At 41.9% G+C, this 15,892-nt stretch overlaps 1 protein-coding gene across 2 annotated transcripts in view; it reads left to right on the plus strand.

Moving 5' to 3' along the window:
• The window catches only part of Ncapd3 (non-SMC condensin II complex subunit D3), a 63,544-nt gene that overhangs the window by 7,545 nt on the left and 40,107 nt on the right, over positions 1-15,892 (plus strand). For both annotated transcript variants that reach the window (XM_021171882.2, XM_029481307.1), the window contains exons 3-13: positions 3,700-3,862; positions 6,851-7,035; positions 7,399-7,569; positions 7,878-7,939; positions 8,276-8,363; positions 10,504-10,637; positions 12,637-12,709; positions 13,697-13,822; positions 13,958-14,210; positions 14,682-14,738; positions 14,955-15,026. In XM_021171882.2, the coding sequence (XP_021027541.1) occupies positions 3,700-3,862; positions 6,851-7,035; positions 7,399-7,569; positions 7,878-7,939; positions 8,276-8,363; positions 10,504-10,637; positions 12,637-12,709; positions 13,697-13,822; positions 13,958-14,210; positions 14,682-14,738; positions 14,955-15,026 (1,384 nt within the window). The remainder of the gene's footprint in view (positions 1-3,699; positions 3,863-6,850; positions 7,036-7,398; positions 7,570-7,877; positions 7,940-8,275; positions 8,364-10,503; positions 10,638-12,636; positions 12,710-13,696; positions 13,823-13,957; positions 14,211-14,681; positions 14,739-14,954; positions 15,027-15,892) is intronic.

The raw sequence follows: 15,892 nt of genomic DNA on the forward strand, positions 1-15,892 counted from the left end.
AAGGGGAGGCAAGCCAATAAAGTACATCCCTCCATGGCTTCTGCATCAGCTCCTGCTTCCTGACCTGCTTGAATTCCAGTCTTGACTTCCTTTGGTGATGAACAGCAGTATGGAAGTGTAAGCTGAATAAACCCTTTCCTCCCCAACTTGCATCTTGGTCATGATGTTTGTGCAGGAATAGAAACCCTGACTAAGAGGGTGGTTTACACAGGGCTTAATACCGTGTTCTACCTGGTGTGCTGCATGTATTAGAGTTGTCGGAGGACAACTTAATTTTGGTTCTTAAATGCCTTCCACCTCTTTTCTTTGAGTACTAACCACTAGGTCCCTCGATAGCTTGTAATTCCTAAAGGGATCTAGCCTGTTTCTGCTATTTCACATGGACTCCAAAGGAAGCATGAGATTGGCATGATTTGTGAGCCAAGTTCTATGCCCATAAAGGCATCTCTCCAGCTTTCATGAGCTTATTAACATTGAGATCATGAACTTCTTTTTAAAAAGAAGCAAGTTCAGCTAGACATGGTGGTGCATGCCTTTAGTCCCAGCACTCAGGAGGCAGAGGCAGGCAGATCTCTGTGACTTTGAGGTTAGCCTGGTCTGACAGTGAGTTCCAGGACAGTCAGCACTACATATTGATACCCTGTCTCAAACAAAACAAACAAAAACCAAATAAATAAATAAGAAGCAGTCATAGTAGCACACACCTTTAATCCCAGTACTTGGAAGGGGATTGTTACTACAAGTTTATGGCCAGCCTGAGCTATAAAGAAGATCCTATATATATATATATATATACAAAAATCAAAGGGGCCAGCAAGAGGGCTGGCTGCTCAGCACTCAGCGGGTGAAGATGCTTGCTACCATGCCTGACAAACTGAGTTTGAGTCTCAGGACCCTTTGACCTCTACATATGTGCTGTGATAAATTCACAAGTGTTCACACGCACACACAATAAGCAAATAAATGTAATTTAACAAAGTTTTTATTAGGGAGTAAAAGCACAAGTCTTCATTCAGGCTAAATGTGATAGTACACTCCTATCTAATCCCAGTGCCTAGGAGACGAAGGCAGGCCATCACTGAGCTGCAGTTACAGACAAGCAGAACTCATCAAGAAGAAGTCATGGAATTAAACATCCTTTTAGAGTAATACTAAGCGTTTCATTGAGTACTGTAGAAACTAGGGATGGGTTGAGACAGTAGGAATATGCAAGGACTATTGAGAGTTAGGGCTGTTATGATTGGCATTCAGACTTTTTAAACCATGGGAGACATGAGTTAGACTGAGAACAGATTACAGGTGATGTTAAATACTGTCCTAATTAGGCCTCTTGCTGGGATAAAGCACCATGACCTAAAGCAATTTGGGAGGGAAGGATTCGTTTCATCTTATGCTTTGAGATAGCAGTCTATCACTGAGGAAGAGCAGAGCAGGAATCTGGAGCAGACGCCATAGAGGAGTGCTGCTTTCCGGCTTGCTCCATGGGCTGGGCAGCCTGCCTTATATATGTACAGCAGGAGGACTAGCAGCCTAGGAGTGACAGGATCCACAGCGAGCTGGGTCCACCAACATCCATCATCAACTCACAGCATGCTCCATAGGCTTGCCTACAGGCCAGTCTGCAGAGGACATTTTCTCAGTCGAAGTTCCCTCTTTCCAAGTGACTCTAGCTTGTGTGAAGGTAACATGGAACTGGCTAGTATAAATGGGCTTTACTTGTGGAGTTTGGTACATTGACTAAGACATGGTTATGCCTGAGGTTCTGTTGTAAGTGGCACACATATATTAACTCACAGTGTGAATAGATCTGCTTTAGAACAAATGTTCTTCCGCATAGGCAGACTACAGGGGGAACAACTGCACCAGGAGATCCCTTGGGAGGCTGCTGGAATAGTATGTAATGAGTGCTAATGGTACCATCTGCAGTTTTAGTTGTGGAAACTGGAGAAGATGACCAAAAACATGAAAATTGTTTAGGTAGAATTAATAGAAGTCTTAGAATTAAGAAGTTATGGCCATGTATCTAAGACACGTTAGGTAGAAAAGTTAAGGACGGGACCTTAGCTCAGTGGCACAGTATTTGCCCAGCATGCATGAGGCCATAGGTTCAGTCCCCAGGATGGCCAGCAAAGCCTTAGAACAACAAAACTTGGAGGAGGATGTTAACCAAGGTGAGATTGCATTTGAAGATCACTGAAGGGTATGATTGGAAGTTAGAAATGCAGGTCAGAAGGCCAAAAGGTAAGAGCAAAAGGTTGTGGATCAAGGCGTGAGTAGGCACTGAGACAAGGGTGTTACTAGCTAGGGCAAGAAGAAGGCCCAGTAAGAACGGAGAGTTATTGGATGAGGCCCCAGCAGGGTAGTCAGCGATGGGAGTACTGACCCTGCAGACTAGACAGCAGCCAGGGGATTGCAGCTGACACAGGGGAATTATGGTGACTAGGTAGTACAGTCAGAGGAGGGGTGCCCACTGCATTTGGAGTGAGAGTATGACTGACCTTCAAGGAAAAGAGAATACAAAAGGATTCTCCAGCAGGATCCTACTGTGCAGCCCATGCTAACATTAAACTGTTGTCCTTTTTGCTTCAGCCTTCCAGTGACTAAGACTATAGACATGTGTCACCATGCCCCATTTTGTTAGGATTGTCACCAGGCTGTAGTATGTGCTGTTCAGTGTGGCTACTCTGCAGCGTTGCCTATCCTTTTTACTATTTAGCCCTGGCTGTCCTAGAACTCACTGTGTAGACCAGGCTGGCTTCCAACTCAAAGATCCACCTGCCTCTGCCTCCATGCATGTACCGCATGCCCTTCTTTTACCCTTGTTGACTTCATTTTTGAAGGAAGGAGGAAACATCGCACTTGTCTGACTTCCTGAATTTTGTTAGCCTTCATTATTACTTTTAAAGATACTTAAGGTCTGGTATGGTGGTGGTACCTGTACTGGACTCCGGGTCACCAAGCCTTGTCTGTGGGGTATTTTCATAATTGCTAAATTATGTAGGAGGGCTCATTCCCCAATGGGTGGTACCATAACTAGATAGGGTAGCCGTATCATGTGTAAGAAAGCTAGCCGAGCAGAGGGCAGAGAGCTAGCCAGTAAGCAACATTCCTTCAAGATTCCTGCTTCAATGTCTACTCCAGTTCCAGCCCTGATTTCCTTCAGTAATGGGTTGTGACCCAGAAGTACAAACCAAATGGACTCCCCATGCCTCCCTCCAGGTTGCTTTCAGACATGTTTGCACAGCAACAGAACTTGTCTCATCATTATTGGCTAAATAGCAGGGATGGCTACAGACAGTTGCTGGGCCTAGTGACTTCCTTCTGCCAGGCAACCCCTACCTCCTAAAGTTTCCACAATTTCATAGCACCAGCAGCTGGGGAAGAAACACTGAACGCACAAGCCTATGGTGGTGGCTCAGATTCAGGCAGGAACAACTTAGCTTTTTGATTCTATCTCTTTGGAGATTGCAGACATTTATAATTAGGCAATAAACTGTGCATATGTATTTGCGTGTGTGTGTGTGTGTGTGTGTGTGTGTGTAAGGATCTAGCACAAGGCTTGTGTCTGCTAAGCAGGTACTGGGGTATATTTACACTCCTTATTACTCTTTTGAGATGCCAAGTCCTCATATATATCAGTATGCTTTTTTTTCCAGTTTATCTGATCACTGGCTCTTGTGATTTGCACTCTCCTTCCAGAGCATCTGGACCTTCTTCACTGAGAATAACATTTCCAGTAACACACTGGTGGCATTGTTTTGTCACTTCGTCCAGGAAGCCCATAAAAAAAGTGCCAGTGCACAATATCGAGAGTACGGCCTTCGTGCTGCTGGGCTCTATTTCTTGCTGCTAGAAATACCAGGTATGTATATGTCTGGCCCTCTGTTGGTAGGTTCCTCATTGTATGAACCAACTAAATAGAAAGAATACTTGAAAATGTTACATTGTTGCTAATGTGTATGTTCTTACTCCTGTGGCAATTAGATGTGTCCTGAGCATATATAGACTTTTCTCTCGGTTCCTAAGCCATACAGCACAGCAATTATTACATAGCATCTACATTGTATTGGATGTCTAGACAGGATTTGAAGTATACAAGAAGATATGTAGTTTGTGTGCAAATAGCCATCTTCAAAGAGAACAAAAGTTAGTAATTATTCAAAGTTTTATATGAGGGACTTGACTGTTTAGTGTCCTTAGATTTGGGAGTCTGATTCTTGTTAGTATTTCAGATGTCGGTATTGGAATTTTATCCTCCCTCTTGGGTGTGTATCTCCCCCCTCTCTTCTCTCATTAGAGCCCCCTCCTTCTTCCCATTTCCCCCCATGAGATAACTTGTGTTCTGCGATTTCTCTCTATATAGCTCCCCCCTCCCCTCCCCTGACAATGGTCTCTTTTTACTTTCTGGTTTCTGCAGTTACTCCCGGCTCTGTGCTCACATCTCTGAGAGAACCTGCAACATTTGTTTTAGGGGGTTCAGGTTACCTCATTCAATACGATCGTCTCTAGTTTATCTGCAAATTTCATGATTCCATTTTTCTTCACAGCTGAGTAGTCTTTCACAGTGTAGATGTATCACATTTTCATTATCCATCAGTTGGAGGACATTTAGGTGGTTTCCATTTCCTAGTGATTGTGAGTAGAGCAGCAGTGGACATGGCTGAGCTGATAACTGTGGGATAGGATGTCCAGTCCTGTAGGCATGTATGTGCCAGGGAATGGCACAGCTGGCTAGGGCATATCAGAAACGTACTTTTAGCGTTTTAGGAATTCCTCACACTGATTTCCATAGTGTCTCTACCAGTTTGCAGCTCCACCAAAGGTGAATGGGAGTTCCCTTTTACCTACCTACCCTCTGGCATTCTTGTTTTGTTTCTTGGGGTTTTTTTTTTTGTTTGTTTTTTTGTTTTGTTTTTGTTTGTTTGTTTCTTTGAGACAGGTTTCTATCTGTAGCCCTGGCACCACTACACTTAGCTTTGTTTTTGTCTTCTGTTGTTGGTTATTTATCCCATTCTGACTTCGGCAAGATGAATTGTTTTTGTTGTATATGTCTCTAATTGCTAGTGACCATGATCATTTTTCTGAAATATTTCTTAGCTGTTTTTTTTGGCGGGGAGGGGTCTGAGGAGGGCTAAGAATTCTCTTTTTAGGTCCGTGGCCCATTTTTTGAATTGTTTGTTTGCTTTTGATTCTTGGTGCTTTGAAGTCTTATATGTTCTAGATATTCATCCTCTGCCACATACACAGCTGGCAGAGATCCCCAAATTCTTTGTGCTTCCCCCTCACCAAGTTGATTGCTTCTTTAGCTGTGCAGCCTTTTTTTTTTGTAGTTTTTGAAGTCCCCCTTGTCAATTGTTGGCCTTATTTCTTGGGCAAATGGAATCCTGTTCAGAAAGTCCCTAGCATGCAGGCACTGGCTGTGTTTTCTTCTAACAGTCCTTCCCTGTGTTTCAGGGTTAGGTCCTTGACCCATTTGGAGTTAGTTTTTATTAGTTTTTGTGTGAAGTTATAAATACATGTCTAACTTCATCCTTCTATATATGGGCATATTATATTCCCAGCAGCCTTTGTTGAAAATGCTTTCTTTTTTCCAGCTTATGTTTTTGTCATCTTTGTCACATATTAAATGGCTGAAACTATGTGTACCTATGTTTGGGTCTTCAGTTCTGATTTTGTGCCAATTACTATATTCTTTTAATTACTGTGACTCATGTTGTTAGGGTTATATTTCCCCTGTACTCAATGCTTTGGATGTTTAAAAGGCCCCTGTTCTCTGTGCAGAGCTCAAATATGTCAGCCCTGTGTGGAGTCAGAAAATTGTTTCTTTTCTGATGTTCTGGCGAGAGTTCTTGCGCATGCGCTGTGACAGACTTTTTAGCCCACATGTGCACAGTGGCGGCCACCCCACACACAATCCCAGCCATTTCTTCAGAAGTCTGCTCCACATGTCCCAGCTGACCTGCCTTTCTGACTCTGATCCCTCTACTTTGCACAGCTATCATTTACTTGCAATTACCATTTCTCTGCTGAGATCCAGAAACTCCCTACAGGCACAAAATTAGGGCAGTTTTGAGTTTTATGTGTACCCTGGCCCCACCCCCTTTTTCTCTTAGTGGTTTATCTTGGTTGTATTAGACATCTTTTTTGGATTTTACAGTTGTGTTCAGTTGGAGACAAGTGTAGAATGAGTTTATCTGTCAGAACCAGGTCTCAGAATCGTGTAATTTATTCCTGCTCTCTTGGCAGTGTTGCTCTGTTCTAGGGCTGAAGTTGAAAATGGTGCTTCTTCACTGAAGGCTCATGGCTCCTTAGAGTCGGGTAGAGAGGCCATCTTTTACTTCTTAAACTTTCCATCTTCTTAATGCCTACTTTTGGTATGTGTGTGTGACGAATGTGTGCACGTGTGTATAAAGCCTGAGGTTAAGCTCAGATGACTTCGTCTTCACTCCCCACTCTTGAGGCAGGATGTCTCTGACCTCAGAGCTCACAGTCCTTCATCAATTTTAGTCAGCTCACCTAGCAGCTTGACCTAGAGATCCCATGTCTGCCTGAGTGCTGGAAATGCAGGCAGCTGCTCTGCTTGCCTGACTTGTGTAGACTCTGGGGAGCTGAACTCTGGTCCTCACACTTGCACAGTAAATATTTGATACACTAAGCCACCTCCCTAGACTGAAATACATATTTAAGACAATTAAACCTAACTTGCTAAAGCTGATGGAGGTGCATGTCCATAATGCCAGCACTCCAAAGAACAAGAGAAGAAATTTATATGAGTGCAAGTTAGGAAGACCCTGTCTTAACAAAACAACAACACAAACTAACCTTCATATTGTCTATTCCTTGTGACTAGGCAGCGTCATCAATCAAGTATTCCACCCAGTGATGTTTGACAAGTGTATTCAGATTCTGAAGAGGAGCTGGCCACAAGAATCTAACTTGACTCAGAAAAGAAAAAAGGACCACTCCAAGAGTTCTAAGGATAATTATAGGAAGGGCAGAAAAAGAGGAAAACCACCTAGGAAAGAGGATTATCAGGTAAGAAGTGGGGAGGATGAGGAGACGTTTCCAGGCTGGGCCTGGCCATGTGTGCGCCCTTAGCCTAGCACTCAGGAGACAGGCGCAGGTGGTGTCTGAGTTTGAGGTCAGCTTGGCTTTAAGACAGCCAGGGCTACAAACTGTCAAAACAAAACAAAAAAACCCCAAACTACACAAATACAGAAGTAAACAGAACTGTAGTAGTTAAGCAGACCAGATTACTCTGGCCTTTGAGACCTAGAACAACACAGGGAAGTGGGCAGAGGTGAGCAAAGTTGGCCTGGCATTTACTCCATGTGGGCAGATGGAAACCAGGGGGCAGCATGAGCCAGCATCAGTCACTGCACGTTTTCCATGATCCAGGCGGATGAACTTTCAAGAGAGGAAGAGGAGGAGGAAGAGGAGATTTATTTTTCTGGCCGGGACCTTTGTCAAATACGAGATGCCATATTTAATCTTCTAAAGAATTTTTTAAGGCTTCTGCCCAAGTTTTCTCTTAAAGAAAAACCACAGTCTATTCAAACTTGTATAGAGGTAAGTGAAAATTCCTAAGACTTGGGGGTAACTACAGAGCATGAAGTTCTAGATCGGCAGGTCTCAAACTGTGGCTCACGACCCCTTTTGCAAATCTTTTATCTCCAAAAATATCTTCATTATAATTCATAACAGTAGCAAACTGACAGTTATGAAGTAGTGATGAAGATAATCTTATGGTTGGGGGCTCACAACATAAAGAGCAGCATTAACGGGTCACAGCATTAGGAAAGTGGAGATCCGCTGTTATCTCTAGTATTTACTGAATGGAGAAAACACTCATAGCTTTCTTGGTATTTGTCTTCCAGGTATTTGTTGCATTAACTAGTTTTGAGCCAATTCCTCATAAATTTCTTATTTCACAAGCCAGGTAAGGCCTTCATCTTGCATCATGACAATCTAATGTTTTTCAGCACTGAAATGCTTTTTTATTCTAATTAGTGTGTAAGCAGGATTTATTCATTTAAGTTTGGCTTATAGAAAGTGCTGGTGGGGCACCCATGTAGTCTAGTAGTTTGAGGTCAGCACACAGGGATACTGTATCCAAGGAAGGAAGGAAGAGGGGGAGGGAGGGAAGAGGGAAGGAGAGAGGGGAGAGAGAGAGAGAGAGAGAGAGAGAGAGAGAGAGAGACTGACTTACAGGCTATGGAATATTCCTAGTGAAATCAAATCCATTAGCCAAGGTTTTCCCCTTTCTTTCCTTTAGGAACCTCAATGAAGTAAAACACATATCAGAGCTGGCCTACTATGGACTGTATTTGCTGTGCTCCCCAGTACATGGAGAGGAAAATAAGGTAGGGGAGACTTATATTCTAATACCCTAGTTGAATTGAAAGTGGCCAAACTAAATAATACAAAGATGTTTAATAACCCATTTGTCTTCAGTTAGCTGAAGTCATGTGTGGTAAGAGAAGTGAGCACCTGTAATACTTTTAGAGAGAGAACACATCTTTTATTACCCCTTATTATTATAATTGTTCTGTTTTCTCATTCTTGGGAATCTCTATTGTGGTTAGTTGAGCCAGTAGCTTGTCCTTTAGGATTACAGGCAGACTGCATACCTGCCCAGCTTTTATGTAGGTTACAAATTAAGTTGTATTGTAGTGATGTTTGTTTAGGAAAGCTGATACAGGATTGTACTGGCCATATCTTTAGACATCCACTGGAGAGGTGTCTTGGCGCATACGCTCTGTGGCTCAGGGGCAGCTGGCTGTGTTAGCATTTTGATTTGCTAGGTCATTTCAGAACTTGGGTGTTCTTTCTATAATAAAATATCACTGTTTTTGCTTGCTATCTGGTCTTCGTTACCCAGTAGTTATTTGGCGGCCCTAACAAATTATTTCTAAGTTTCTTAGAGGAAACAAAGTTTGGTATTGCTTAACTGGGAGAAACAGACTAAACACTTTCATGTAGAAACTGACCAAGTTGTCCTAAAGAAAGCAGTCAGGGCTGGTGTGGTAGTACATGCCTTTAGTCCCAGCACTCATTAAACAAAGGCCAGGTTTGAGGCCAGTTTAGCCTGGTCCACATGGCAAATTCCAAGCCAGCAGGAACTGTACAGTGGGACCCTGTCTCAGTAAAACAAAAGAATTTTTAAGTTTTTTTGGTAACTCCTATGTGCTTGAGAACACGATAGTATCTGTACTATGCCTGTTGATAGTCTAGAATTCTTAGGGTGCCATTGGTGTTAACTATTGATAGCCTGCATCTTGCTTGCCCTCTGAGTTACTATATGTTACTTTCTTAGTAAACATTGTAGTTGTAGTAAGGGAACCTCACTAAACTTCGCTATCATAATAAAAGCAGGATATTCTGGGGAAAGCATGATCAAGTTCCTGTGGCTTTGGATGAGTGTGGTATAGTTAGTATGCTGCAGCACTATGTAGTTAAAGGCGTGTTGGGGCTCTGCACATCTGTGTTCAAATTCCCATTCCACTTCCTACAAGCAGGGTGTTCTGTTGTGAGTTACTTGATCTTGGGAAAGCTTCCCATTGGGACAAGGAGAACAGAAACTTTCATCCTAAAATAGCCACCAAATTAAACCAAATGCTGAATACAGAATGCGATTCCTCTTGCTTCAAAAACAAGTTAAAAAACAAACAGCATCTTGCTATGTCATCCAGGTTGGCTTGGGATTCTCTATATAGACGAGGCTGACCTTGAATTCACAGCGGTCCATCTACCTCTGCTTCTCAAGTGCTGGGATTAAAAAGCATGCACCACCATGCCCAGCAGTGTGCAATAGTTTCCATCTTCATTTCTACATGTTTAAACTATGAATATGATGGAATTCACAGGTGTGTTTCCATGTCCTTTAAAAGATAGTCAATGGGGAAGGTCACCCTGTAGGTATACTGTGTCTCTAGGGGTTTTTAATTGTGAGGATATCTTGCTTCATGTTAGACAGTCTTGGATTTAGGAAAATGTTAATTATGCGATTTTGAATAACTTATCTTTGAAATTTTGTGACTTGCACAATGGAAGTTATGTTTCTTTTCTTGCTTTCCTCAAAGACTTGTTCAGATTCTTCAGTCTAGTTACACACATGAGAGTGTTTAATACCTACCACCATTTAAGTATTTACTGGAATTTTATTTGTCAGATAAATACATTATATGGGGTAATATATTGGATGTTTCATAAAATACAAGTGTGTTCCCTTTTAAAATATGATAATAATAGTATTTACTATTAATGAAGTATAGTTTGCCACATATCTTATATTCTGTGTCATGATATGAAGACATTAGGGAAACAAGATGGTATTCTTAAAGTTACTTGTTGTAATTTATTAATGTAAATAACGTAACGCATAAGGCATAGCATGTACTTACCTAGTCGTTGCCCAGAAACACATCCCTAGTGGTTAGCAGCAAAATCTTTGATCACTAGATTCTGTGTCATAGTTTAAATCAAATTTCCTTTCTCTCCTAGGTTATTGGTTCTATTTTCCATCAAATGCTGAATGTGATATTGATGTTAGAAGTCGGGGAAGGGTCCCGCTGCGCCCCGCTAGCCTTAACCTCACAGGTCATCAATTGTAGAAACCAGGCAGTGCAGTTTGTCAGGTACAGTATGTACACCCTCAAGTTTTCCTGTACATCGCTCGCCCTTGAAAGTCCGGGCCTTGCATTAACCAAAAAGCCTGACTCTTGTGGCTTGGGAATGTCAGACCCAGTGGTGGTTTTGTGGGTCAAACTTAAGAACTTTGTCACCTATCTGTTTCCTCTGCCTGAGTCACATTTGACAGCTTCTGTGTTGGGGCATTGTTAAAGACACAGTGAATCTGTAGTTCTTGAGCCAGAGTCAGGCTCTAGTCAGCTGAGAGGACAGCTGCCCACTCCTGTCAGTTTCCGCTCAGGCATCCCTTCTCCAGAACAGGAGCCTACTGCCTCATCCACTTTTTTTCTCTACTTACGTTTCTGTTCCTTGCACTTTTTTTGTTCTCACTTTTCTCTTCCATCTTCTACATCAAGAAGGACTTGCTGAAGGGTGAAAGTGAGGAAGTTGCTTTAATATCTTACATTGACTAATGCTTAGCTCTACCTAAAAGTCCCCTCTTAGCTTTACTGGTACGTTTGCTGTTTGCTGTGTCTTCTGTTTTCATTGCTCCACCACTGACTGATTAATTGGTATTCAGTGTAAAGGGAATGGTCCATGTTAGTGTGTGTATGCCTGCAGGCTTCTTTCCTGGGGTCTGGATGAAGATTCTGGCACTGACTGATACTCTTTGCAGAGCAAGTGTCTCCCGATAGGATTGGTTTGGTTTAGGACAATCTCACTGTTACCAAGGTTGAACTAGAACTCACTGTGTAGACCAGCCTGGCCTAGACCACCACCACCACCTCCTCCTCCTCCTCCTCTTCCTCCCTTCTCCTTCTTCCTCTTCCTCTTCTTCCTTCCTCTTCCTCTTTCTTCTTCTTTCTCCTCTGCCTTCTCCTCTCCGTCCTCCTTCCTTTTCTCTTTCTCCTTCATTTTTTTCATGTCTGTATGCTTAGCAAACATAGGGAGTTCAAAGTAAAGTTCTTGGGAGAATTGATTCTCCCCTTCCCCAGTGTGGGTCTTAGTGATTGAACTTAGATCACCGAGCTTAATTGGCAGGTACCTTTACCCACTGAGCCATCCCACTGACTAGTTTCATGGATAAGAATTTTTAAAACATTAAATATCTAGGAATTTAGATATTTAGTGTTAAGTAGAAATGTTTTTTTCCATACGACTTCATGGCACATGCCTTCAATCTCAGTACTAGGAAGGCAGAGGCAGGCTGATCTTTGTGAGTTCAAGGCCAGCCTGGTCTACACTGTTAGTTCCAGGATAGCCTGGGCTACATAGACAGCTCTTGTTTCAGATAAAACAAAAACAAATAGAGTTTGTCATATCGCCAGATGAATGTTTATATAATGGTACAAATCAAATAATAAATTCTTCTAAAAGGAGAAGCCATTAAACTAGTGCACCTCATTGAACTAACACAAGGTGGCACTATGTCCTTCTGATATATTTATTCTAAAGTGATGTACATCTTACTATGAAATTTATTATAGTTAAAAGATTGAATTTTCATCCTTCCCTGATGACTCAACTTCTCAGTGATGACTCTGTAACTTCATAGGAAGCATGTTTTTCTAACCTGTTGCAATGTATCTTTAATTCTTTATTTTACTGAAACAACTCAAAGAGGTAGTTTGTTTTTACAATTTTTAGTTATTATTATTGCATTGTGCCTGTGTGGTTGTGTGTGTGCGTGTGCGTGCGTGCTGGCATGTGCTCAGGCCTGCACCACAAGCACAGACAGAGGTCAGAAGACCACTTCATGGAGTCAGTTCTGTCGTGAAACCTCTAAGTGTTTAAATGGGTTCTGGGAATCCAGTTGGTTGCCAGACTTGTGAGCCAAATGCCTTTACTTGCTGAGCTAATAAACCTGGTTGACACGATGAGTAGGTTGTCTTTAATGTTTGAGATTTCTAAAATATACTAGTATTGGTTTTTTGAGCACAGACTTAAGTCCTGCTGTGTCGTCTTCACAGATACATTGTAACTGGATTTGTGTTTTTCTTTAAACAGCTCACTTGTGGATGAACTACAAGCAAGTGTGTTCCCAATCCTTGGCACTTTACTGCAGCATATCTGTGCCAAGGTATTTGTTTAATGTCTTTGTTCTTAAGAACCAGTTTGTAGCGTCATGAAAGGATGCTCTCTTAAACCAGGCAGAGTTTTGATTGGTTGGTTGGTTTTCATGGGTGCTTTTCAGGCAGGTTCTTGCTGTATAGCTAAAGGTAGGCTTGGGTCGTGTGTGATCTGCTTGCTCTTGGCCTTCCGAGTGCAGAGATGAAAGGCATGCACCACCATACCCAGCTAATAGCAAAGTGTTCTTTCAAAATACAAGCTATTGATTTTGAAAAGAGGTAAACATGCACAGAAGCGTGGAGAAGCGTGTGGTGAGTGAACCAGCACCTTCCCACCATTCATCACTTTGGTCTGCTTTGTGTAGCCTGAATGCACATGCACAGTGGTTTGTTTTCTTCAGAAGCAAATTCCATCGTATTCTTTCATTCCTAATATTTCAGTATGTTTCTGTATAAAGGATAAGAACATTTAAAAGAACATACAATATTTACCACCTAAAAGACAAAGTACTATCAGTTATCTAATCATGTTCAGTTCATAAAGGTTTTTTATGTGTGTGAGTTTTGCTTACATGTATATATGTGCACGTGTGTACCTCGTGCCCATGGAGACCAGAAGAGGCTACTGGTTCCCCTGGAACTGGGCTTAGAGACAGTGATAAGTCACAGTGTGGGTGCTGAGATCCTCTGCAAGATCAATAAGCACTCTTAAATGCTGAGCCATCTCTGTAGCTTCCATTATCAAGTTTTTGCTGATAGTTTATCAGTTTGCGGAGCTGTTTAAGCAAATTCCTCTTCCTGTGAACCCTATCTCCTGTAGAGGTGTGTAGTCTGAAGTGTTCGGTTTCTCTGCAGAGAGGCTTATAGTTTAGTCCTCAGTGGGATAAGAAGCATAAAGTTTGTCATTTATCCAGTGTTTAAAGGTCACTGAGCTAATCACACCTGCTTCAGTCATTCTCCAAGTGGATGGCCAGCCAGCTTTCTTTAATTTGTTCCAGGTGGTAGACAAAGCAGAGTATCGGACCTACGCAGCACAGTCCCTGGTCCAGCTGCTTAATAAGCTTCCCTCTGAGGAGTATGCCACATTCATTGCCTGGCTTTACAAATATTCACGAAGTTCCAAGGTAGGAGATGTGTCCGAATACAAGCTCGGGTCCTGGCTTTGACTGTCTGATGACAGCCAGGTCTGAGTGCAGAGGAAGCTTCTGCTTTGCTTCTCACTCAGTGACGGATTCCTTCCTCTGATTCTGCCTTACCAGATTCCACACCGGGTCTTCACTCTTGATGTGGCTTTAGCTCTCTTAGAGCTGCCTGAAAGAGAGGTGGATGACACTGTATCATTGGAGCATCAGAAGTTTCTAAAGCATAAATTCTTTGTGCAAGAAATTATATTTGATCGTTGCTTAGACAAGGCACCTACTGTCCGCAGCAAGGCACTGTCCAGCTTTGCACATTGTCTGGAGTTGTCTTCTAGCAACATATCTGAGAGTATATTGGAAATCTTCATTAACAGTGAGTGGGAGAGGCTAGAGGCATAACTCAGTGTTTGCTTACCTAGTATATATGAAGCCATGAGTCAGTACCCACTTTGAGTGGCCAGAAAAGAAGAAAAAAAATCAAAAACTGCAAATGGACTATTCTTTGTTAAGGCTACATGTATGTTCATGTATGTGTGTGCGCAGTGTGCGCACACTAGTTAATTTTAACCCTCACAAATCACTTTATCATTTGTTGTTGTACTGTATGTGTAGGATTCATCCCAGGACCTCACACAGCTGTGCATGTATTCCACAACTTGAACATGTCTCCCACTTCAAATCCCTTTCTAAAGCAAGGGAATCCTGATACATTGGAAACTCCCTTTCTGAAAGAGAAGAATGTTGTCAGCAGTTTTGAAGGTGTCTGCTTTGACTGTGGCTCCTGTGTATGTTTCCATACGATTTATGGTACTTCTCTCTCTCTTATGTGTCTGCTTACTTTCAGGTAATCTAGTTACAGGAATACAGAGTCACTCTAACACCGTACTAAATCCCTCAACAGGTACTCATCAGTATTTTTCAAACACTGAATTGGCTCTAAAAAAACAATGTGCTGCCATTAGAACAACTCCACTTCCCCTGCCCATCTGTCCTGATGTTGCTCCTTTCTTGGAGAAGCTCTAGGCTTTGCTTTGGCTGCTTTATCATTTGAGTAACATGCAGTGCTCATGCCATTGAATATATAACGAACTTTGACCTTCATCTTTTTCTTTAATAGTGCTAACCAGTCGAAATTGCTACTCCGAGCAAAGCAGTACCCATAACAATGGTGAACAGACTCTTCCTGGAGGTACCCACACTTGTCTTTCCCTCTTCCTCTTGCTGCCTCTTCCCAAATATGGCTTGTTCTACTTTCATAGCATAGATATTGTATACATATGCAAATTTCTTACAGTTTTGATTTCCCATGTAAGGGGACATGAGTGATAATGTATTTCCAGGCCTGACAGGTTTTGCTTGACATGATCTCTGGCTCAGCGCATCTCTCAGCAAGTGGCATCATTTTGTCCTTCTGTGTGGTTGACTAGGACTCCCCTGTGTATAGACCACAGTCACTTTATCCATTGTAGACGCTGAGGTCTATGTGTGACTCTGGTGTTGTGAATGATGCCACAACGGGCATGCAGACATAGGTGTATCTGTCATGTATTAGGCTAGATTTCTTTCGGTTAAAAACTAACATTCATGTGATATAGCTGAGTCATAGGACAATTCTGTTTTTTATTTTATTGAGACCTATTTGTTACTATGTGTATATTTAAGACAGGGTCTTACTATGTATTCCTGACTGGTCTCAAACTCAGAGATTCGCCTGTCTTTATCTCCTGATGCTGAGTTTAAAGGCACTACTGTGCCCAGCCAAGAAAGTCAGTTCTATTGGCAATGTGTCAGGATTGTGTTTCCTCCTATGTCCTTGCAAACATTGGTGATTTTGTTTATATTTTTGAGACAGAATCTCTTGTGGCCAAAGATGACGTTGTGCTCCTGAAATAAAGTAGAAACCAAGTACCACCTTCCATACCCATAATACTAACTACCGACATGGTAGAATAGGAGTACTCTGAAACAGAAAGGGATTTTATTTATTTACTTACTTAATTAATTATTTTTATTTGGTTTTTTTTTTTTTTTTTTTTTTTTTTTTTTTTTTTTTTT

The sequence above is a fragment of the Mus caroli genome, chromosome 9, assembly GCF_900094665.2.
Source record: "Mus caroli chromosome 9, CAROLI_EIJ_v1.1, whole genome shotgun sequence".
NCBI lineage: Eukaryota > Metazoa > Chordata > Mammalia > Rodentia > Muridae > Mus > Mus caroli.